The sequence below is a fragment of the Fusarium graminearum genome, chromosome 3 (assembly GCF_000240135.3).
Source record: "Fusarium graminearum PH-1 chromosome 3, whole genome shotgun sequence".
NCBI lineage: Eukaryota > Fungi > Ascomycota > Sordariomycetes > Hypocreales > Nectriaceae > Fusarium > Fusarium graminearum.
This window is the reverse complement of record NC_026476.1, coordinates 1,834,126-1,856,219: the sequence shown is the minus strand read 5'-3', so window position 1 is coordinate 1,856,219 and position 22,094 is coordinate 1,834,126. Positions and strand designations below refer to the sequence as shown.

The window sequence follows — 22,094 nt, the reverse complement described above, 5'->3', positions numbered from 1 at the left end:
AAGCCAAAAGAGATTAGGTATCAACGAATGTACATTAGAGATTCCCCATGGGGAGATACGCATTATTGGAGTCACTGGTATACACTGCTTGGGATATGAGAGTGGAAGATGGCCGAGGAATCCCATGTGAAAAAGAGGATTTATCAACTGAGTCGCATGGTATGGTATAGATATCTGCCAAGAGATAACAGTGACCAGTGTGATCTGTAGCAGCAACTTGACTCCCGGGACTCGGCATTAAGCCTCAAAACATGGCAAGCAACTCAGGACCGGGGAGATGTCACACCGAGGGTGATTAATCCAGGGGACTGATAGTCTCTAATTGGCTGATCTGTGCGATACACATCCCGAGACTACGGTGCGATTGCTAAGCTTTATCGAGTCTTAACTGAGTTAGTCTCTAGTCAGCGGAGGGTCCAACCTCTTTTTGTTTCTGTTAGTGCTGATAACGAATCAAAGACATATTTCAGAGCTTTTACTCGTTGAGCATGAGGACTGAAGTGAAGTGAGTTGGCAGATTCAGAAGTGCATCTTAGGTGAGAAATAAGAAACAGAAAGAAAGAAAAAAGCAATTCATATATTAGGCCAAATAAGGTCTTTGTTTCGAAAGGCGCAGTAGGTAAGCGGGACGGATTGTATACAGCAAACAAGTATATTGTTAGTGCTCACAGGTTTACCTACTACGCCTGTAAAACAGCCGCGTATCCGAATCTTGAATGACGACATGTAGATTGAGAATTGTCAATCTCGCAGTGTCGTAAAGTCACTGTAGCAATGTAGATAGTGTGCGAGTGGGTGGTCATCTCTGTTGAATCTTACGAAACTCGCCCGAGATCTACAGTCAAGGGTCATCACCCCGGCGATAACTCTAAACACCTCTTCCATGCGAGACTGCAGATCTTGGTACAAGGTCAGCCCTAAAGTCCGCTAGGTCCAGACTCTGGTCCATCACGGATGAGTAACTCTTGATTACTACGTGCCAGCTTCCAAGCTTAGCTGCAACTGGATGCAGTCATATAGTCATAGCATATGCTAGAAACTTTATGGAACTGTGAGAATACCGAGTACCGAAGATGAATGTCAGCGGCGATTGGTAATGTCATGTATGTTAGCCCGAAATGGCTTGCATGGGCCATTGTCTCATAGGCTGTAGCTATTGCATTCGACAAGACACAACATTACTAACTAAATCCGAGATTTGAGAGCTCCAGCTTGCTAAGCTCCGTGGAACATCGATCACCTTTTGTAAGGGAGGGGGGCCGGTGGGATAGGGAGTATAAGACGGATTACATGTCTCTCGTCTCTATATCATGCTAGATCTCAATCAACAAGAATAAGGTTAAATAGAGCTTCATACACCCCTACATCTCTCCAGAAGTATCCTGATACCCTTGTCTTGATAAGAAGCTATACCCAACTCTCACCATGTCAGATATTATCAGAGATGCTCCCTTGGGGCAACTCATCCGCTTCGTCACCCGCAACAAATATCTTCAATACCCTGAAGAGAAGCCTGACTTCAAGCTCCCCGATGCATGGGACACGGTTATCAACAACCCAAACGTTATTGTCGATGAGAGCCCAGCCAACAACAACAACAACGCCCTCCTCACAGGCACAGCCCTCGCTTCCTCGGCCTCGTCCACCGTCGCAGCAACTGAAGATCCCAAGATCAAGAGCGAGACAGACAAGGAAACCGAAGATGTCGAACGCGCCGATTCAGTCCCCGTGAGACTTTATCGCTCTAGATCGCCTCAGGAGACGCAGGCTTACACCATCGATCGCCTAGAAGCCGACGAGGAGCATGATGTGGAAAAGGTTAAGTCTATCCCCGTCGTGCCAAAGCGTACCAAAGATGGCCACATCCTCGTGGACTGGTACTATAGCGACGATAAAGAGAACCCTCATAACTGGACCAACAACAGACGTCTCGGCGTCGCCCTGATAATCTGTCTCTACACCTTTGTCGTCTACACTTCATCGGCCATCTATACCTCCTCGACAGAAGGTGTCATGCGGGCCTTCGGTGTAAGTCAGCTCAAGGCCACGCTGGGTCTTTCTCTCTATGTTCTCGGCTACGGTACCGGGCCTCTCATTTTCTCGCCCCTGAGTGAAATCCCTCGCATCGGTCGTAATCCGGTTTATATCGTCACCATGTTCCTCTTCGTCATTATCTCCATTCCCACCGCGCTGGTCAAGAACTACCCCGGCCTCATGGTTCTTCGATTCCTTCAGGGATTCTTTGGTTCGCCTTGTTTGGCTTCCGGAGGTGCTTCGCTCGGTGATATCTACAGTTTCATGGCTCTTCCTTATGCCATGATGGCTTGGGTCGCTGCTGCTTACTGTGGACGTAAGTATCTCCTTTCATATTTATCATGATGTATCATCGACTAATATCTCATAGCTGCTCTCGGCCCTCTTCTCAGTGGTTTTGCCGTCCCTGCCAAGGGCTGGCGCTGGTCCCTGTACGAGAGTATCTGGGCCTCCGCCCCTATCTTCATCCTCATGTTCCTGCTCCTCCCCGAGACAAGCGGTGCAAACATCCTCCTCCGCCGTGCTGAGCGTCTCCGTAAGCTCACGGGAAACGAGCGCTTCATGTCACAGAGTGAGATTGATCAGCGCCACATGAAGGTGTCCGCCATCGCTCTTGATGCCCTCATCAAGCCCATGGAGATCACTATCAAGGATCCCGCTGTGCTGTTTGTGCAGATCTACACTGCCATCATCTACGGAATCTACTATTCCTGTAAGCCTATTCAGTTCTGAATAACGATGTTCAGTCGACTAACTTTTTTCTAGTCTTTGAAGTCTTCCCTCGCGTCTACCCCGTCTACTACAACATGAACCTGGGCGAGATCGGTCTTGTCTTCCTTTGTGTCCTTGTCTCATGTATGATTGGTGTTGGAGTCTACCTCTCTTACCTCTACTTCTACATGGACCCTCGCATCGCCAAGCGCGGCTGGCCCGTCCAAGAAAGCCGTCTCGTCCCAGCTCTTCCAGCCTCTATTGGACCTACCATCGGCCTGTTCCTCTTCGCCTGGACAGCTCGAGCTTCGATCCACTGGATCGTGCCAACCATCGGTATCACCATCTATGGCGCCACCGTCTTCGTTGTCATGCAGTGTATCTTTGTCTACATTCCTCTGAGCTATCCCATGTACGCTGCCAGTCTCTTTGCTGCGAACGACTTCTTCCGAAGCGCTCTTGCTTGCGGTAGCGTCCTCTTTGCTCAGCCCTTATTTGACAACCTCGGTGTTGACAAGGGCACAAGTCTGCTTGGTGGTTTGAGTGTCATTGGTATCATTGGTATCTGGTTGCTGTACTTCTATGGCGCCAAGCTGCGATCTCTCAGCAAGTTTGCTGTCTCCGATCATGTTGAGTAGATGATACACATGCCTCTGGTCCAGATACAATACCCATTCTTTGGAACGCCTTGGATGATATAATGATAGGTTGGAAGAACTAATATGATGGAAATACCACGGAATACGGAGCGGTGCATTCTTTCATTTGTTTTAGGGGTTGGAATTAATAAAGTTGGTTGTTAAAATTCGCTCCTTGGGTCATAAAATGTCAACTAGTGAAAAGCTATGTTTATCAACATTACTCTGCTATCTAACATGTATGGGTATCTTCAGGCACGAGTACATGAATTCGAATTGCAGTCGCATAGCAACCAGGAGGCTATCCGCTAAATAATATGTGCTGCCAAACCCAACCAAAATAAATATCGGTCTCATTTGTGAAACCGTGAATAGAGAAGACGCAATTATGCAATCAGACATTACCAACCCTTAGACGCCTGACCATGACTCATAGTTGTAGCCAGATGACTGACTCCCATGATGCATAGAAGGGTTGTGCGAGTTTTGAAAGTACCAGCTTGGTGGTTGTTGCTGCTGCTGCTGGTTGGACGTCTGACCTTGTTGGTTCTGATGTGTAGATCCAGAGTATGCTGGATAGGTTGCCTGTTGCTGTTGGCTATAAGAGTTGCTGCTGCCGTGAGCATGCTGTGGCTGTTGTTGATGTTGCTGCTGTGTGCCCGGACGCATCTTAAAGTTCTGGCCAGAAGCTGATACCGACTTCGCAGCTGGTGTTTTCGTATAGATGTTTGGTGTTTGGTACGAAGAGTTGGAGCCGTATGAACGATCATTCCGACTCGATGAACCGGACCACTGATTTGCGGTCGCAGGCTTGCTTTGGCAGGACGTCCCCATAGTGCTCGGTGTTGCCGAAGCTGCTGACATAGCTGCCTGGTGGTTTGCCGCAGTATTGGCTCCGCAATATCGCCCATAGTCATTATAGCCAGAGCCGCTGGGCATGTGTGATGATGATGTGTCGTAATGAGCACCGGGTCGTGCACTCTGCTGTTGACCCATGTCAACAGGAGGAGGAGGCTGGTAGCCCCGTGCCTGTTCTGTGACTGGTGTTCGGGATTGGTTTCGCTGGCTCGTTCTAGAAGTCGTGCGAGGGACCGCGACTTGCTGGTATGGAGACTTACGGGCTTGTGCCATCATGGCTGCTGCTGCAACTGGCGACTGACGTGCTTGAGCCTGCGCATGAACCTGAACCTGAGCCTGCGGCATGGCTGTACTAGCCATTGCTGCTGCTTGTTGAGCCGAATCATTTGACAGACTCTGGTTCTTCTGTCGGCTTCTATGGCTAGAACGCGAGTCGTATGACATTTGTGGCGAGACAGTTGCCATGGTCGTCGCGGGTACTGCGGGCATCGTTGTGTTAGAACTTTGCCCCCAGCTCGATAGTTGTACGTTTGTAGTAGATGGACTCTGTGTCGTCGGGCGAGGAGGCTCGGAAGGAAGACCTCGTCTTGCCTTGCTGCTGTCGCTTGCGCCATTAAGCCCACCACTACCAAACGCGGTCCAACGTCTTGTCTCAGAGGGTGCAATAGTTCCAGCTGGTGCTGGAATGGGAGGTGGCACGTGGTGGACTGGCTGTATTACTTCGGGCAGAGCATGAGAATAGTTATTTCTCTGTGACGCTGCCGTAGTCAACGGTTGTGGGTTGTTTGGGTAGGGATTAGCTTGTGGCATGGCTAGGCTTGAAGTAGATTGATAGTAGTTGCTCTGTGTAGCGTGGCTATCTTGAGTGGTCGCATCAGTATTGGTGACCATGTTTCCGATGTTCATCTGTGGGTGCGAGTAGTCTTGAGAAGCAGCTTGCTCATCGTCGTCGTCTTCTTCCTCGTCACCTTCTGCTTCAACATCTTCAGCGTCTTCAGCATCTTCCTGCTGCTCTTCCTCTTCCTCTTCCTCTTCCTCTTCCTCTTCCTCTTCCTCTTCCTCTTCCTCTTCCTCTTCCTCTTCCTCTTCCTCTTCCTCTTCCTCTTCCTCTTCCTCTTCCTCTTCCTCTTCCTCTTCTTCTTCTTCGTCGTCGTCAATATCAATCTCCTCCGACTTCTTAGTCTTCTTTCCTCTATTTCGTGGCTTCTGAGGTGCATATTCACATGCGGTTCCATGATTCGAACATTCAGTGCAAGTTGGTCTCTCCCTTGGGCACTTTTTGATGTTAGCTCGACGATAGACAGCGGTTGAGCTCAAGGCACTTACTTTAGTCTCTCGTGCTTTACACGGGAAGCACGCTGTTCTCGACTTACCCATCTTCCTCACTTTCCGCTTAGGGGATGAGGTGTCGTCGGCGGTCTGAGACGCAGCTTGTGCCTCAAAATCTGTGTTCGGGCTGTCATGAGCGCCAGACTGTGGCACTAGTTCTTTGGTGGTCCTGGGTCCGGTTGAACTTTGGCTGCTCTGTGCGGTAGAAGCGCTTGCCTGAGCCGAGCCCTCCCTGTTACTGGGGTGGACAATCCGGAGACGCTCCGCGCCGTAGTTAACAAGCATGTTCAATGACTCTCGCTGTAACTCGGGTGCTTGATTAGAGAAGATCCCAAATTGCTCAGGTGACAGAGTCGTGGGATCTACACCGGCATTATTGAGCATTGCCGTTGCTGCCTCTCGTCGGCGTGCTGCTTCGGCTGCTGAAACGTTGACAGGGAAAGTCACGGAACCAGGCTGGCCGCCTGCTTGTTGAGATCCAGTTCCGTTTGTAGCTCCCGACGCGTCTCCCATCAGTCCCTGAGGGTAGTCATTGAAGCCTTGATGTCCAGTGTTATCCGGTGCTTGTCCGCCATTCATGTAGGAGGGATCTGTCTGGCCACCAACCGCTGACGCTCCAGGATAATCCAGGGGGGTCATAGATCCGTCAGTTGTTTCGGGCTGAGATGCGCCATTGGTCTTCTTTTTTCGCTTTCGGGGGTTTCCATTCTCGTCCTGTGCCTTGACGGAGTCCCGCTTCTTTCGCTCCTTCTTGTCCTTCTTCTCGCCTCTAGGTTTCTTCAGTGTCTTCTCCTTGGCCTTTTGTTGCTGTTCTTGTAGTTTCTGTGCACCTGGTCCTAGTTGGCGAGGCGGCGGTTTAAAGTGCGCAGCGAGTTCGGCAACTGTTTTGTGTAGAGGAGTATGGTCATATTTGACTGAGATGGAACGACTGCTGCGGTTGAAGGCAATAACGATGGATCCTCGACAGTCAAACGCAGGTCGGGCTATGTCACAATGAGCTTTCGAAACGAACGCGGCCTAGATATTAACTTGCTGTGCAGAGTCGGGTCTGGCTCCCTCTGACTGAACTCGCCTACTATTGTCTTTAATGGGTTCTTGGCGGTTTGTCGGCTCCAATGCTGGAATGAATCCTTGCACAAATACGTAAAGGTCCATCCTTGTGCTCCTCTAGACACCTCCCGGACGGTCCAAGTACTTCCATCTGCTGAACTGATTGTTGAAATAATATGTTTGGCGACTGATCTTTGAAGTGCTGGGTCGTCTTGGGGCTGGTTCATGATAGTGTCGTTCGCGAAAACAACACGAGATGGTTGCCCCGCATCCTGATCACCATTCACTTCTGTTGATTGCGCTCCTCCCAGCGCGGGATCGAGGTTATTTGGATTATCGTGGTTCCCGTTCTCCAGCTCTGAAGCAGTTAATTGAAACCGAACTGTGGCCCTCAACTCTGTAGTAATCGCAACATGTTCGGCTCGTGTCGGCGTCACTTTGGCATCTAGGATCCCTCGCAGTTGATTCTGTAGCTGCTCAACGGAATCGCATTGCGAATTATTCGACACGGCTGTTGTTTGCGCACCTCCAAAACCCAAACTCGCGAGGAAATCGGCCATAACGGGACTGGTGTTGGCGCGCTGCCCGCCATTCGGATGGTGTCGCACTCGACGTAAAAGTCGAGAAATATAGTCATCCGCCCAGGGCTCTTTCTGGGGTGATAAATCTGTGGATGCTGGCGATGGGAGATTCTGACGGTTTCGGCATCCAACGCCAGCGTCTGGTGTTTGCGGGCGCGCGAACAGCTGGGCCGACGCGGATGATGAAAATGGCACTGATCTGATGTGCTATTTACCTGCGTTAGCTAGCTCTGCATGTTACTGGGCTTACCGAAGGCCAACCAACCAGACTAGTTGGACTTTGTGCACGGACGCCTGTCCCAGGTAGTATGTCCTGATTGTTGCCGCTATCCTGACGTGCAGCCCACTGAAAGCTATCTCTACGACCGCTAGCAGACGCTGAAGGTGGCGTGTGCATAAAAGCCGCCGGATCTTTCGTCACGTCCATCTTCATGCCTTCATAATATCAATATCTAACAAAAGGATGCTTGAAAAATGATATACACCCGCACATGAATAAGTTGAATCTCACAGAAGGGCGCGAAGTTAAGATGTCCAGATAAAGTTAGAAGAATCAGTGTGAAGCGATGAAACGCTGAGGATTAGGCAGCTCGATAGTGAATGTCAGTCAGTCATTCACACATTCACACATTCACACCAATAAACGGGAGCAATGATATTTCCTTGGATATGTCTAACACTCAGCTCAGGAGAATTCCTACTATTCGAATCGTGGGATTCTTGCTGAAAAAATCAATACATAAACGCCAATGCACCTAACACGCGATAGGGTAAACATTCCGCGTTCTCACGAGTTTTCTTCCACCCATTGTTCAACCCTCTCGATCAACTCCATCTTCCTGCCAGCCGTACTCATTCCCTTGGTAGCAAGCAAGTCCCTGAGCTGCACCACGGTCATTTTGTTAATGCCGCCACCGTTAATTGCTGTCTTCAACTGCTCCATGCTGAAGGAGGAGCCAGATGCCTTCTCCGATGCCCCTCTCGATTTCTTTGCTGGTCTTTCCACATCCTCATCATCTGTTTCACGTTTGGTCGCCTTGCTGTTCGCAACTTTGCCTGCTTCTTGTGCCAAGCATTCAGACCAGTCTTCCAAGTAACCGCCTGCGCGTTTGCTGATGGCTTTGTACTTGGGCTCTGTTGCATCATCCGCTTTTTCGGGCACTTCTTCTTGCAGCGCTAGGGCTTGGAGAATTCTGTAATGCCATTGCAAAGCTGGGTTGGGGTACTTAGATGGATTGTACATCGCTTTAGGCAGTTGAAGCTGCTGAACGATGGTTCTCATTTGCGTCGTGAGCTCGTCAGAGGTTCGCAATACCTCGCTTGGAGGGTTGATGTTTCGCAAGTCATCCTGGAATGGTAGAGGGTAGATCCAGAGACCGGCAGGCAGGTAAGGCGTGCCTGAGTCGTCGTCAGACCGTTCTCTAGACGGTATGATAGCGGCCAGCATCGGTTGCGCATTGGCACGAGTGATGCACCAAGCAATGCCCATTTTGTCGTCCTTGAGAAGCTTCTGCCATAACGCTGTGAAAACTCGACTTGAACCAACGTAGTCTTCTTCACTTGGGAAAATGAATGTAGACTTCTTGGTGCTGGCCCATATAGGAAGCAAGCTGCGGGGCTTGAAGCCAATGATGCGAATAACGGGCGATCCAAAGTCCTTCAACGACTTTTGTTCGTCAGGGGTAAAGTAGACATATTCACCCCCAAACTTGTAAGCCTTCTTTATATCTCCCTTTTCGATTACTTTGGCGCTATCCTCCGCAATACGTGTGGTTTCGCCTGAAGCAATCTGCGCCTTTTCGCCATCTAACCAGATGTAGCAAGTCCGGGCTGGAACTTGACGATGCACGATATTGTACCCCTTGACAGAGATACGGAGTCCCGGCGCGATCTCAAATGGCAGGTTTGAGAACAGGGCCCGTTTTGCCGTCTGTTTCGAGTTGACGTTTGAGATCAGGGAGCTGAGTAGAGTCAATCCATCTCCGGATTTTGATGTTCGAACCTCAGACATGTTTGCTTCTCCAACAGGGTCGCGATATATTATATCATCGTAAAACTTGTGTACGTCAAAAGTGGCGTCTCCTCTGGTAATGGGAAATAGGTCTATCATAATTCCGAGGTCGTAGAGATCCTTGGCTCGAACAGCCGCAGCAGACTTGGCCTGTTTATCTGATGCATGGGGATTGGCGTTGTCCGTCACAATGAACAAACGACGACTTCCAAAATTTGCCGCTTTGGTCGTAAAGATCTGGTTCGCGCAGAATAGCACGTTGGACATGCTGACGGGTTCATCGGAAGGTGTCAATACCTCATCTTCATCTTCACCTTCCTCGACTAGGGCCTTTAGAGCCTTGACATCTTCAGCCGCAGGAACGTCAAGATCAGTGAACAGATAGCAGTGCGGGTAGCCCAAACCACCTCGGCTGTCGCCTGATTCTTGGAACTTGGACTTTTCAGTGCCAAAAAGAAGGATGCCCATCATGTCCTTGGGGTTGGAGATGATGCGCTGCTCCATCAGGTGGTAGGCGCATTTTAAGGCCGCCTGCACAGGACTATCGCGGTCTGCCTTCTTGTAATCTGAAGGTGGCGGCGGCTCCAACATGGACTTGCTCACATCTATCGCGAGCAAGATAGCGTCCTTCTGCGCCTTGTAGCTCTGAGAGTGAGAGTGGATCAGTATGGAGTTGAGGTGGGATAGCAGAGGCTCAACCAACTCACGTTTTCGTCAACCTCTTGCTCGCCATCATCTTCGTCCTCTCTTCGCCAATCTTGCTTGTCGGCCATTTTTTTAAGAGATCTTTGTTGTTTACTAAAGATTGGTCAATCTCATTGCGCGGGTCAGCTCGACTTTAAGAGCTGGTAGTTGATCTCATGTTAGTGGGCCGTAGCTTTAGGCAAACGCGAGCTAGGTGACAGGGATCAACGCGCTGCCTGGCGCGCGGTCACGTGAGCTGAGCTCGATAGATTGAATTAGATTACGAGCTCGGCAATTGGCTGAGACACTGTCTCCAATAGAGGTACTTTGCTCACCGCGGGACTTCCGCGGGTCCCGGATGTCACTTTTTGGATGGAAGGCCTCAGCGAAAATTCGATATGATGCGCTGCAGACGATCCCGGAGCCTGTGGAGAGATGCATGCATCATCGCCCACTTAAGTTTACATGTAACGTCGGTGATATTTCCAAACACCCTCAGGTGTCTCATGAATTTAAACTTTCCCACCACTTTCAATTGAAGAATTGCTTCCCATTCTTTTCCTATCCTTTATATTTTAAAGTCGGCAATAATTCATTGACAATGGCTTCGAGAATATCTACAGGCCAGCTCTGTAGGAGCATTTCACAGGCCAGTTCGCATCGTCTTGCGCTACCCCATATTGCTGCTCAAAGGCGGTATCTGGCCACTACTGTCCATCCTGTCACCCAAGATGCGACCGGATCCAAGGGTCCAACAGCTATGGTCTTCCTCAACATGGGAGGACCTTCGACTACTGATGAGGTTGGCAGCTTTTTGAGTCGTCTTTTTGTAGGTTATCATCAACGCTGACTTACCCGGGCTTCCGCATGCTAACAACTGTCACAGGCTGATGGCGACCTGATCCCTCTTGGTCCCCTACAAAACTACCTCGGTCCTTTGATTTCGAAGCGACGAACACCCAAGATCATCAAGCAATACTCTGCAATCGGAGGAGGATCCCCAATCCGCAAGTGGTCCGAATACCAAAACGCCGAGATGTGCAAGATCTTGGACAAGATCTCGCCAGAGACTGCTCCCCACAAGCCATACGTCGCTTTCCGATATGCGGATCCATTGACCGAGGAGATGTACGAGCAGCTGCTAAAGGACGGTTTTGGTAACGGCAAGGGCGGTCGTGCTGTCGCATTCACACAATATCCTCAATACTCCTGCTCGACAACGGGCAGCAGCTTGAATGAGCTGTGGAAGTGGAGGCACAGACTTGAGGGCAAGACCAACAAGGAGTCTGGTGACGGTACTATTACATGGAGTGTAATTGACCGCTGGCCCAACCACAGCGGTTTGGTTGAGGCGTTTGCGCAGAACATCGAGGCCAAGCTTAAAGAGTACCCTGAGGAGCGAAGGAAGGATGTCGTGCTGCTCTTCTCCGCTCACAGTCTGCCCATGTCTGTCGTCAACCGAGGTTCGTACGCCCATTGTCTGTCTTTGCAATAAATGTTAACAAATAACAGGCGATCCCTATCCTGCTGAAGTTGCGGCAACTGTCTACGCTGTCATGCAGAGGCTTGGCTTTTCCAACCCTTACCGACTCTGCTGGCAGTCTCAGGTCGGCCCATCTGCTTGGCTAGGACCTCAGACCTCGGATAGCGTAGAACACTACGTCGCTAAGGGCCAGAAGGACCTTGTGCTTATTCCTATTGCGTTCACCTCTGACCATATCGAGACTCTCTACGAGTTGGACCAGGAGGTCATCGCCGATAGTGGCAGTCCCGAGACCGTCAAGCGAGTTGAGTCACTTAATGGCAGCCCTGTGTTCATTGAGGCTCTTGCCGACATTGCCAAGAAGCATCTCGCTGAGAACAAGGCTTGCTCGAAGCAAATGGGTCTCCGATGCCCTGGCTGCAAGAGCGAAAGATGTGCTGAGTCAAAGCGATTCTTTGCTAGCCAGCAGGCTGGCCTAGCGTAAGATGATTGTGTTGTTATTGTATGATCATTGTTGAGAGATGCGTCCGGGTAGTGTAACGACAGTGTATCATACCTTTACGGGAGACGGGGATGTGGCATGTAATTAAAAAGAGGCACCAAGACATATGAGGTTGGTTTGAGACATACAAGACAGTGCGATTTTATAGATACCACATTCAACTTGACAAAACGAATCTCATCTTTACGCTTAGTTTGCCTTTATTCGGCTTAAGAATCATGTGAATTCGCCTACTTTGGCACCAAAAAAAGTATGAGGGTTTTAGAATTGTTGACAACAATTCTGACTAGAATTTCCCGACGATGTAGAAATCCAATAGCAGGATATCTGAGCCAGCAAGAAATATAATGATTCGAACCTGTAGTTTCCCCTTTTTTCTTAGAACATTAATAGTATACTACCATACACATATAGAATGGTTGGAATACAAGCTATTAGATGACTAGAAACTTCCCGCAAGTTGAGATTATAATCGTAGGTGTCCTTGATGTGACTGATATTTCAAACTTCAACACCAGACAGATGAGATTACCCTACAGACAACCCATGTAAAAAGCAACACAGACGCAGCATGGATTTTTAATTCTTGCTATGTCCATCCTTACCTCCACGTGAATCTTGGCAAAATAGATTAGGTGGAACATGAACTGCTGATAGTCATCTAGAACAATAGGAGAGAGACCCTTGCATTGGCCTGGAATGCAATCACAAGTTCTGAGTTTCCCTTGTTATCAGCCCTCTCTATGCAAAACGCGAGCTGCACGAGGTTGGTGGTACAGATAGTGTACGTAACAAAAGGCAGATATGATTGCGTCAGATTCAGTACATGTTATTGCTGTACGTATATGCAATGGATGCATGTGAACTCGTATACAGTTCCAACACGAAGAAGGGTTGGCGAATTGGTGTGTACCAATCTGGGTATTGGTTCGAGGTCGATCCACCTGCTCAGAGGCAAGCCCTCCAACATTGGTATCTTGATAAACCCAATAGTTAATCGCTACGGAAACAACTCGATATAGATGGATGACAAGCACTGTAGATGAGACGAGGTTGGCTCATGGCTCGATAACGTGAATGGACCACGCACGCGGTAGTACATGGGTGAATGGCGTCCAGACCCACCAAGGAAACAACTCGGGCGGATTGCAAGTCGGCGATGTTTGATGTTTTGACGGAGACAGAGATGGGGAAGGGAAACTAAACGAGGGATCCTCTAGCACAGACGTGGGAGCGGCTGAGGCGCGACCGGACTTGACGCCGGGTGGGCAACGTCCCAGTGTTTAAATGACTACCCGTCTCCTGGCCTGGAGGGACGAACAGCAAACAGATAGCTCGATAATAGCACGATGGCAACTCCCGTGCATGATTCAACACTGTATTTTTGGTCACGAGAAAGAAGGGGATAAACTACCCCGACCCCTAAACACAACGTGGATCGACGTGTGTCTTGTCTCTAGCAGCGTCTCATTACAATAGTGTCTTGGATCATGCGGCCAAAGATAGGAGTAGCAGAGCTATAAGAAGAGGAACCAGTCAATGCAAATATACCATGATAGAGGAGATGATAATAGAAGTCAGAAACCCCTATCGATGTCGATAGCATAGTGTGCTGTACATAAAAAGATCGTTGATGCTTGAAGCACAAGGGAGCTAGGCATGTACATGATTAGAGTAGCATTCCCCTTTTAGAAACAACCTCAGGTGAGCTCCAAGCTCGGGGAATGGTTTAAGTAAGGAGTAGTAGTTCCCGCCACAATTAGAAATTCGAAGACAGGGATTGAGCAAACGTAAATGCGTTTGATACTGACAACATGAAGCTGAATAAGAAGCAAAGCTCTAGGCAGGTAGTCTAGATATTCGGAAAAAGTAAACTCAATGGCAGTTGGGGATGCTACACAATACATGCCGACTGGAGCCCAAGCCAAGATACAGAACCTTACTGCTAATTTGCGTGAGGTGAAGCTACTAAGAGCACTCACTCCCTCTCCAATCTCCCATCCTACCATTGATCACCCCCTGTGCCGCACCGTTAATTGGACCCGGATCCTCAAAGCCAATCAGAGTAGCCGTTGCAACATCTTTCGAGCCTCGACAGTAGCCCTTCAGCGACCCTGCTCGCTAATTCTCCAGAGCTTGCCCCTGGATCATGTAAGTTGAGGGCCCCACACTAGCCTAATTTAGGATTAGCTCTTCTAAACCCCTTTTGTTGAAGCACGGTTCCTTTGCCTTTGGGCTGCTCTGCTGGGAGAACAGCACAGCACATCAGAATTTCGTCTCCTTGCTTGGTCCGCCTGTCGCCTCCAAAATTTCCCATTTCTCTCCTTGACTTCACCTTCTCTCTTTTTTTTCCCTAACCCCCCGTTTCTGGCATCATCATTGCTACTTCTTCTATCTCGATCGCCCTTTATCGTGCGTGAGAGTAGGTCCTGTGTTGATAAACCCGTGGCCTCCTTCTTAATCTTCGTCTACTCTCGTTACGACGCCTATTGACACGCGTCTCCTGGTATTTCCGTGAGTTGATGTCCCTCGTTTCACTTCTGAACCTTTCGACGACGACTTTGAGAAAGAGCGGCCTCGATCGATTTGACTATACTTCCCATCCAAACTGCGCTTGTAGCCTGGGGTTGCAGTGCCGAGACGGGCGTCCTTCTCTTGTTGTTTCCTTGGGCAATCATTTATCCAGCTCCTGAAGCTAGCTGGCCTTTTCCCTGACGTAGCTAACCCGCGAGCTTTGGCTTTAGAACCCGCACTTTCCTACAAGTCCTTTCAATTCGACCGTTCTTGATATTTCAATATGGGTAAGACGATTCTTTCTTTTTATGCACGCCCGTGTCTTTCCAAATGGCACAAGCGCCTGGCAAAGGCTGAGGAAAGAGCCCCCGACGACGACCACCATGAGGACAATCCCACCCTCCGAGGAGTTTGAGTATGGCTATCTTGACAACGACAACAATGATTGCAAGAACCATCGGTTCACGATAACCTCGACGGCATTCGTTCTCGATCATCTACAATTTGTTGGCTCTGTCCTGGCCCCCTTTTGGTCCCCGCCGCGTTCCTCGCTCAGAACCAGCACTCATCCAGCCCCTGAATTCGAACATGTCATCCGATCTGGGAAAGCATGCCATGGCTCGCACTCGCAGTGTGAACTTGGGAACTAGCTTGCTGTTCCTGAATCCTTCGCCTATCGCCGAACCAACGCCGAGAACCTCTCGGGACTCTAGAAGATCAACAAGTCTCCCCTTAAACCATTCTCCGGCAATCCAGGATGATCAGGGATCGCTTCGACGAGTCTCTACTCAACGATCGGCTGTACGCCGCCATCGCAGTATGCTCGACGTTGATGCTCATGATCGGTTGACAGTACATGTCATTTTACCAATGTCCTTTGATGAGCAACTCGTCGATAACCAATGCGATGATAAGGCTGCAGATTCAGGCGGACAGGCCAGTGAAACCAGCGATAATGGACAACAGCCACCCAGGAGTAATCGTCGATTCACCAGCTCGGAATATTCATGGAGTCAGGATCTTCCTCACCTTTACCTGCGCATTCTTATTTTCAACTCAGACCAACGATCAATTTGCTAACGTATATATTCATAGCTTCTCCAGGCAGCGAGTCCCCGGCGTTGGCCCCTTCTGCCTCGCCTACCAACGGTAAGTCTTCATTTGATTCAACCCTAGTTCTCAACAACTTGCTGACTATTCTATCAAGTTCCTTCTCAGCCACCCCCCGCCGCTGACAACAGGAACATTGTCCGAAGAAAGCTTACTGGCTACGTCGGCTTCGCCAACCTGCCCAACCAATGGCACCGAAAGAGTGTTCGCAAAGGCTTCAACTTCAATGTTATGGTTGTTGGTATGTAGACACTGGCGAAATAACGGGCTTAGAATTAAACTAACAGTACAACAGGTGAATCTGGCCTGGGCAAGTCTACACTGGTCAACACTCTCTTCAACACTTCTCTCTACCCCCCCAAGGAGCGCAAGGGCCCTAGCCTCGACATTATTCCCAAGACCGTTACCATTCAGTCCATCAGCGCCGACATTGAGGAGGCTGGTGTTCGTCTTCGCCTCACTGTCGTCGACACCCCCGGCTTCGGTGACTTCGTCAACAACGACGAGTCATGGCGACCTATTGTCGACAACATTGAGCAGCGATTCGACTCTTACTTGGATGCTGAGAACAAGGTCAACCGCATGAACATTGTTGACAACCGTATCCATGCTTGTGTTTTCTTTATCCAGCCTACCGGCCACTCCCTCAAGCCTCTTGACATCGAGGTGATGCGCCGACTTCACACCAAGGTCAACCTGATCCCTGTTATCGCCAAGGCCGATACCCTCACCGATGAGGAGATTGCTGCTTTCAAGTCTCGAGTACGTTCATGTAACTGACCGTCTATCTAATAATTACTGACCAATATAGATTCTTGCCGATATCAAGCACCACGGTATCCAGATCTTTGAGGGTCCCCGTTACGAGCTCGACGACGAGGAGACGATCGCTGAGAACAACGAGATCATGTCCAAGGTTCCTTTCGCCGTCGTTGGTGCCAACAACGAGATCACCAGTGCCGATGGCCGCAAGATCCGTGGCCGTGCTTACCCCTGGGGAATCATCGAGGTCGACAACGAGGAGCACTGCGACTTCGTTAAGCTTCGACAAATGCTCATCCGAACACACATGGAGGAGCTCAAGGAGCACACCAACAACCAGCTTTACGAGAACTACCGTACCGACAAGCTGCTTGCTATGGGTGTGTCTCAAGACCCCAGCGTGTTCAAGGAGGTCAACCCCGCTGTCAAGCAGGAGGAGGAGCGCGCCCTACACGAGCAGAAGCTTGCCAAGATGGAGGCCGAGATGAAGATGGTCTTCCAGCAAAAGGTGGCAGAGAAGGAGAGCAAGTTGAAGCAGTCCGAAGAGGAACTATATGCCCGACACAAGGAGATGAAGGAGCAGCTCGACCGCCAACGACTGGAGCTCGAAGACAAGAAGCAACGCGTCGAGAGCGGACGACCACTAGAGAAGGAGGGCAAGCGAAAGGGATTCTCTCTTCGCTAAGCCCCCAACTTCTTGACGACCTGCGCATTCCTTTCATCTTTCTTTATCCATGTCTGAGTACCCATGATGCCCATACAATACCAGCTCGACGCCTCTCGTTGCATTCGATTCTAGTTTCTTTGTCGCCTCTTTCTCTCACCCTTTTTTAATTAAGAAACAAAACATTGTCTCCTAATCACATCACATCACATACGCCACACGGAATGATTGTCGTACGGAGACGGAACAAAAAAGTCATTTATGAAGAATAGTCGTGCAGGATGGGATATGCAGACTATATATGGCTTTGCCGGCGTCTCGGTGTGACTGGAAGTTACAGGCAAGCGTTGTTCTCCGCCATGCTTTGAGCCAAGTCACGCCTGACGGCCTGTTGGTCTCATCCTTATCTGTCACACGAAAATACCTCTTGGAGAGAAGAACGGCAGGGCCACGGACGAAAGACGATTATAATATCTAAGCGCCTCTTTTTGTGAGAGACGTGAACGATGCAAATATTTGTGTTGTCATTCGCCATATTCTTGTCCGGAGTGTGACATACCGGCTCCCCAAACCCTCACCTACTCTGCTTGGTTGCCTTGCTCACTTGCTGTACCTTTGAAAACCTGTTCCTTTATCGCTAAGGGGTTGAATGGTGGTTCGCTCATGGATAATATTAGATAAGATTAAATGGGTGGTTTTACCAAGGAAGTTTGTCGAGTAGCAACTTGTTGTATTTTAGTCATACGTTTGTTGAGAACAGGTGGTTATAATGTCTCAACACGCGATACTCCTTAGACAGTGACGCGTTGTCTCTTTGGTTTGTTTCTTAGCTGGCTTGATCTTGGTTTCCTTAACACTGTTTTATTTGTCCAAGTCTCACTCATCCCAATATTGTGATGCCGTCTGTGATGTTCTATGTTTAGATGGTATTGCGAATAGATAACGTGTCGCACGACAACAGTATCGTAAGTCTGCTTCATGATTTGTATTTTCTTTATTACAATACCTATACTCCATTTTGAAGATAGCATTTGATTCTCGGATCTGTCTACGTTATGGAGAGCATGTTAGCAGTGCCGTTGTAACGCCTGGCTGGTCTATCGACTGTTATCTCAATCATGATCACGACGGACCATGCTCATGGTACATGAAAAAACTTAGCAGACGCAATAGATGAACAATGGTTAACTTATATAATAAGAGTCGCTTCATTTATGTAGTACAAGCATATCTCGTAAAGTCAAGACTCCAAAAAGGGCCCAATCCAGAGGTTATAGAGGAGAGTGAGTATAGTAGTGTTCCCGAAACCGCCCATGCAGATCATAAGAATGTGATATTCTTCTGTTTCTTCCCTTTTTTCCGTTCAAGTGAAACTTTCTTTCTTTCTTTCTTTCTCTTTCTCTACCTCTTCCTGGCATTCCTCAGGAGAAACGCTCCCACGACTCCGGCTGCTACACCAACACCACTAAGTATGGCGACGCCCATGAGTCCTTCGCGGGCAACCTTGTCGTCGATGAGCGAGCGCAGGTTCGAGGCCTGAAGGTTGGCGGGCTCCTTGTCGAGCAGGAGGTCGTTGTAGCGTCGAGCTTCGCCGTAGTTGCCGAGCTTGTAGTTGCCGAGGGCGAGGTAGTAGAGGCATTCTCGGCGGCGCTCAGGGGAGACGCGGAAGATATCCGAGAGCAGGCGGACGCCGAGTTGCTGGTCGTTTCGCTGGTTGGACTTTACGAGACCCTATTGAAAAAAAGGAAACATGTTAGTCTTGCTGGCCGCGAAACAAGAGTGATGGGAGCTTAAGGGAGTGTTTACCCAGGCATAGTTGAACTTGGTCTGGACGCCGACCATTTCACCCTCGCGGTCATATTGCGCTTTTAGGACGTTGAGTTCGGAGGGATTTAGCGGCCTGTTGCCATCAGTCAGGATAAATGTATTCGATATCGTAAAGTATAAGTTTCAAGGGAGAACTAACGTCTCTGCGTCAAGCGCATCTTTAACGACACATACGTCAGTATATCATTTCTCAACATTTCGTCCATCATGCAGTTTGCGCAGACGGGAACTCACATGGTAGTTCGGTAACCATTTTGACGGAGGGGTCGTTTATAGTAGAGTGCGATGTAAAAAAAAAGTGTGATGGCTTCAACTGATCAAGAAGTTGATGCGTAGGACCAAAAGAGGATTCGTAGGAAGATTAACTATCTAGGTAGGTACGTCAAGATCAAGAGGAATCCTTTTGCGATGGGAGAGTTCGCACGTGTTATTCAGAGGTAGCTCTTTTCGGCTTCATTGCTCTTTGCTTGCCTGCTTGTGGCGGGACCCGATGACGATGTGCGGCGTTGACGGAGAATACTCGGCTAAAAGACACAAAGCTCGAGGTGGGGTGTACAGATTTTAGTTCGAGGTACAGGTTAGGCTGCATGATAAGAGGATCCTCGATTGTCGTCGGGACGACGGAAAGTGCTTAGCCCGACTTGACTTGGGTAAAAACACCAGCTTCATCATAACCACTTAAACAAAGTACAAATAATCATATTTCACGTTTCCTGCAAAACGAATAAACCTCCCTGTCGGAACTTTATTAACTTGGTCACATAATAATCGTTTAATATGTTGCTCTCTGAAGAACCCGCGACTGTAAGTTCTTATCTCAAACCCCCTTTCTAAATCATAACTAACAAGCCGCCAGCTCATTCACCATACAATCGAAAACTTCAACATCGCGCCAGACAAAACAGCCGTTGCGCGCGTAACAGAATCCCTCGCTACACTCCAACAGGCTCGCGATCTTCGCGTCCGCGAGGCCGAGTCATCACTCAAGAAGCTATCCCGCCAGCTAGCAACCCATACATCGCGACACGACGACCTCGTAACTTCCCACTCATCAGCAGACCACGCTTCCAACATCGCCCGTCTCGACACACTCAAATTTCGCACCGCAAAGGCTGCCGCCGACGCCGAGACCGATGCGGAGCGTCTCGCACTCACTGCTGCGGATTTGAAGGCTCGCCTGAGGGAGCTTGAGCTCCAGGGCGTGGAAGGAGATGCTGCTGCAAACGCGCGACGTAGAGACCCCGTTGATGACGAAGTGTTGCTGAGACTGAAGGTCTACCGTAGTCTCGGTATTGACATTGAGCGCGATGAGAGAGATGGCGAGTGGAGCAAGGCTGTTATTCGAAATGATCGCAAGGGCGATGTGCATGTGGTCAACATGGATAAGAAGTTCTCACGCTTCTTTTATGCAAACTACTTTTGGCAGACTCTCTAAGGAGATGACTCAACTGGGTTTTGCAATGATATCATGATAATGCATTTTCGATGGTTTGGCGTTTTAGGCATGGCAGATACCAGGATATAGGGCATTAGGAGAGACATAAATCCAGTACAAATATGATTCGTTCTAACAGTCCTTTTTTCTTCATTGACATGACTATTTTTATGTTGCATTGTATGAAAATAAATATCAACAGTCTCGCTCAAACGCCCTTAAAATACCTAGTCGCCACCCATTGATTCGATCAGTTTTGATCTGATTCCGATTATCTCCTTGTCCAATTCCCGTCATCAAGTCGTAAGAATATTTTACACAATAGCAATTAGTGTCTTGAGGACCTATGCGTCGACAATCCCCTGAGAGGGCAATTTCTTGAGTCCCTTTGGTGGTGAAGTCTTGAGGCTTGGGAAGTAGCTATCAATAAAGGACTTATTCGTGAAAGCGATGCGAGGACCAGATGGTGTCCTTGTGCGAGCGCTGTTGGGGGATGCTGTGGTGCGCATTGTGGGTGGGCTTCGGTTGCGTCCCTTCATCATGAGATATCCGCCCTCTCCAGGTGTTGTGGGACCTGATGGGGAACGATGATGGTTGCGTCCATGGTGTTGCTTGTCGGGTAGTTCAAGTCTGGAGTTGATTGTGGTCCATGTCTCGTCATCACCACTTAGTCGCCAACCGCCAATACCCTCAAAATCCCGCTCTGGACCAATACTGGGAAGTAAACCAAATGCTTTCTCGCTAATGGGAGTCGTAGTACCAGCTGTAGATAGAGCACTGGAGCTTCTACGATGGCGGCGTCTTCGTAAGGATGATTCAAAGGCCGTTGACCCGGCTGATGAAGCTGCTGGGTTGGTGTAAAGTGCGGAGGACCCTGGAGTTTCCAAGTGTGGTTGACGAATGTAGTGATTATTAGGACGGTAAGGTCGAATTTTTCGCCCACCCAGGTAATGCGGAACAAGGGACAGAGCTACGTCGAGGTAGACAGCCAGCACCCGGAGGATAAGAACAGAAAAGGCAATGGTAGTTGTGATGCCGGCAAAGACAGCGAGAGGAACAGTGACGACGAAGAGGAAGGGCACAACAAAAGCGTAGACGGGATTGAAGAGTGCCATTTTTGATTGATTGATGGATGGATGGTGATGTTACAGAGACAAGTCTAGTAGTGCATGACTACAAGGTAATCCCATGGAGGTGTCCAGAGTGATAATGATAGCAATTGTCAATGATGGAATTAGTAGTTACAGTAGATGGAGGGAAGCCAAGTCGAAGCACGAGATGAAAAGAGTCGAGATGATGAAGAATAAGAGAAAATAAAAGGAAGAAAAGGAAGAAAAGGAAGAGCCAAAGAGGTAAGCGACTACTAAAGAGTAGTTGACGACTTGAAGTACCGAGTCGCAGAGAAATAGAGCCTATGGATGCCGCTCTAGGTCGAGAGACGTCGACATGTCCCAAAGCCGTGATAGGATAGATTGTTTCCGGGGAAGTCAAAGCGAGGCGTCCGAGGAGGGGTTGGAAACAGGAGCTTGCTTATCACTTGTACCTAGTATGTAGCTAATGCAATAAGCAAAAGAGATGCACTGTCGGATGGACGAGCGGGAAAAGAATGCGACTCTACGGGGTTGCAGCGAAGGAAGCTGTAGTAGAAGCAGAAAGCGGAAGCAGGTATCTATACCAAGAAAAGAGGAAAGAGGATAAAGGGAAAAGAAAAGTGAAAAGTAAAGTCTGGAGGATGCAATCACATGTGAAAAAGGTGTGGCTTTTGGTCTGGCCCTGGTTTGGCTTGGCTTGGCTTAGGTCAATGTACTGTTGCATTTGCTCATTTTTCAAGTGTCTGAGGTGACCATCGTACGGCAATTTGACAAGCCACCACGATAGGGCGTGCGGGGAAGTTGCATTGA

At 49.1% G+C, this 22,094-nt stretch overlaps 8 protein-coding genes across 8 annotated transcripts; 3 read left to right on the top strand and 5 right to left on the bottom strand.

Moving 5' to 3' along the window:
- Nucleotides 1-1,425: 1,425 nt before the first annotated feature.
- FGSG_05318 (uncharacterized protein) lies at nucleotides 1,426-3,383 on the top strand (the record flags this gene model as incomplete). The annotated part of the gene is made up of 3 exons (XM_011325531.1): nucleotides 1,426-2,350; nucleotides 2,405-2,746; nucleotides 2,800-3,383. 3 exons carry the CDS (start codon nucleotides 1,426-1,428, stop codon nucleotides 3,381-3,383), a joined length of 1,851 nt encoding a protein of 616 aa, XP_011323833.1.
- A 193-nt stretch (nucleotides 3,384-3,576) lies between these two features.
- Nucleotides 3,577-7,628, bottom strand: FGSG_12712 (uncharacterized protein; the record flags this gene model as incomplete). Its single annotated transcript, XM_011325530.1, has 5 exons — nucleotides 3,577-5,447; nucleotides 5,568-5,581; nucleotides 5,615-6,451; nucleotides 6,583-7,408; nucleotides 7,452-7,628. The coding sequence occupies 5 exons, from the start codon at nucleotides 7,626-7,628 to the stop codon at nucleotides 3,795-3,797; spliced, it is 3,507 nt and encodes a 1,168-aa protein (XP_011323832.1). The 3' UTR covers nucleotides 3,577-3,794.
- A 360-nt stretch (nucleotides 7,629-7,988) lies between these two features.
- FGSG_12711 (uncharacterized protein) lies at nucleotides 7,989-9,985 on the bottom strand (the record flags this gene model as incomplete). Its single annotated transcript, XM_011325529.1, has 2 exons — nucleotides 7,989-9,857; nucleotides 9,920-9,985. 2 exons carry the CDS (start codon nucleotides 9,983-9,985, stop codon nucleotides 7,989-7,991), a joined length of 1,935 nt encoding a protein of 644 aa, XP_011323831.1.
- A 454-nt stretch (nucleotides 9,986-10,439) lies between these two features.
- On the top strand, nucleotides 10,440-12,069 carry FGSG_05316 (ferrochelatase). Its single transcript, XM_011325528.1, has 3 exons — nucleotides 10,440-10,725; nucleotides 10,783-11,359; nucleotides 11,409-12,069. Exons 1-3 carry the CDS (start codon nucleotides 10,498-10,500, stop codon nucleotides 11,861-11,863), a joined length of 1,260 nt encoding a protein of 419 aa, XP_011323830.1. The 5' UTR covers nucleotides 10,440-10,497; the 3' UTR covers nucleotides 11,864-12,069.
- A 2,914-nt stretch (nucleotides 12,070-14,983) lies between these two features.
- Nucleotides 14,984-17,092, top strand: FGSG_05315 (cell division control protein 3; the record flags this gene model as incomplete). The annotated part of the gene is made up of 5 exons (XM_011325527.1): nucleotides 14,984-15,371; nucleotides 15,491-15,544; nucleotides 15,603-15,746; nucleotides 15,801-16,267; nucleotides 16,317-17,092. 5 exons carry the CDS (start codon nucleotides 14,984-14,986, stop codon nucleotides 16,950-16,952), a joined length of 1,689 nt encoding a protein of 562 aa, XP_011323829.1. The 3' UTR covers nucleotides 16,953-17,092.
- Nucleotides 17,093-18,105: 1,013 nt separating this feature from the next.
- FGSG_05314 (mitochondria fission 1 protein) lies at nucleotides 18,106-19,166 on the bottom strand. Its single transcript, XM_011325526.1, has 4 exons — nucleotides 18,993-19,166; nucleotides 18,898-18,916; nucleotides 18,738-18,831; nucleotides 18,106-18,662 (listed from the first exon to the last, which is right to left on the bottom strand). The coding sequence occupies exons 1-4, from the start codon at nucleotides 19,009-19,011 to the stop codon at nucleotides 18,333-18,335; spliced, it is 462 nt and encodes a 153-aa protein (XP_011323828.1). The 5' UTR covers nucleotides 19,012-19,166; the 3' UTR covers nucleotides 18,106-18,332.
- A 643-nt stretch (nucleotides 19,167-19,809) lies between these two features.
- On the bottom strand, nucleotides 19,810-20,127 carry FGSG_12710 (uncharacterized protein; the record flags this gene model as incomplete). The annotated part of the gene is made up of 1 exon (XM_011325525.1): nucleotides 19,810-20,127. One exon carries the CDS (start codon nucleotides 20,125-20,127, stop codon nucleotides 19,810-19,812), a length of 318 nt encoding a protein of 105 aa, XP_011323827.1.
- A 227-nt stretch (nucleotides 20,128-20,354) lies between these two features.
- Nucleotides 20,355-21,308, bottom strand: FGSG_05312 (uncharacterized protein; the record flags this gene model as incomplete). Its single annotated transcript, XM_011325524.1, has 1 exon — nucleotides 20,355-21,308. One exon carries the CDS (start codon nucleotides 21,306-21,308, stop codon nucleotides 20,538-20,540), a length of 771 nt encoding a protein of 256 aa, XP_011323826.1. The 3' UTR covers nucleotides 20,355-20,537.
- Between the last annotated feature and the right edge of the window lie 786 nt (nucleotides 21,309-22,094).

Bases quoted from the DNA above. Each gene is read 5' to 3' on its own strand.
- FGSG_05314 (XM_011325526.1), bottom strand. The intron at 18,663-18,737 runs GTAAACACTCCC...TTTTTTCAATAG, and splicing joins CCAAGTTCAACTATGCCTGG to GGTCTCGTAAAGTCCAACCA.
- FGSG_05316 (XM_011325528.1), top strand. From the start codon at position 10,498: ATGGCTTCGAGAATATCTACAGGCCAGCTCTGTAGGAGCATTTCACAG. The intron at 10,726-10,782 runs GTAGGTTATCAT...CAACTGTCACAG, and splicing joins GCTTTTTGAGTCGTCTTTTT to GCTGATGGCGACCTGATCCC. The intron at 11,360-11,408 runs GTTCGTACGCCC...AACAAATAACAG, and splicing joins CATGTCTGTCGTCAACCGAG to GCGATCCCTATCCTGCTGAA.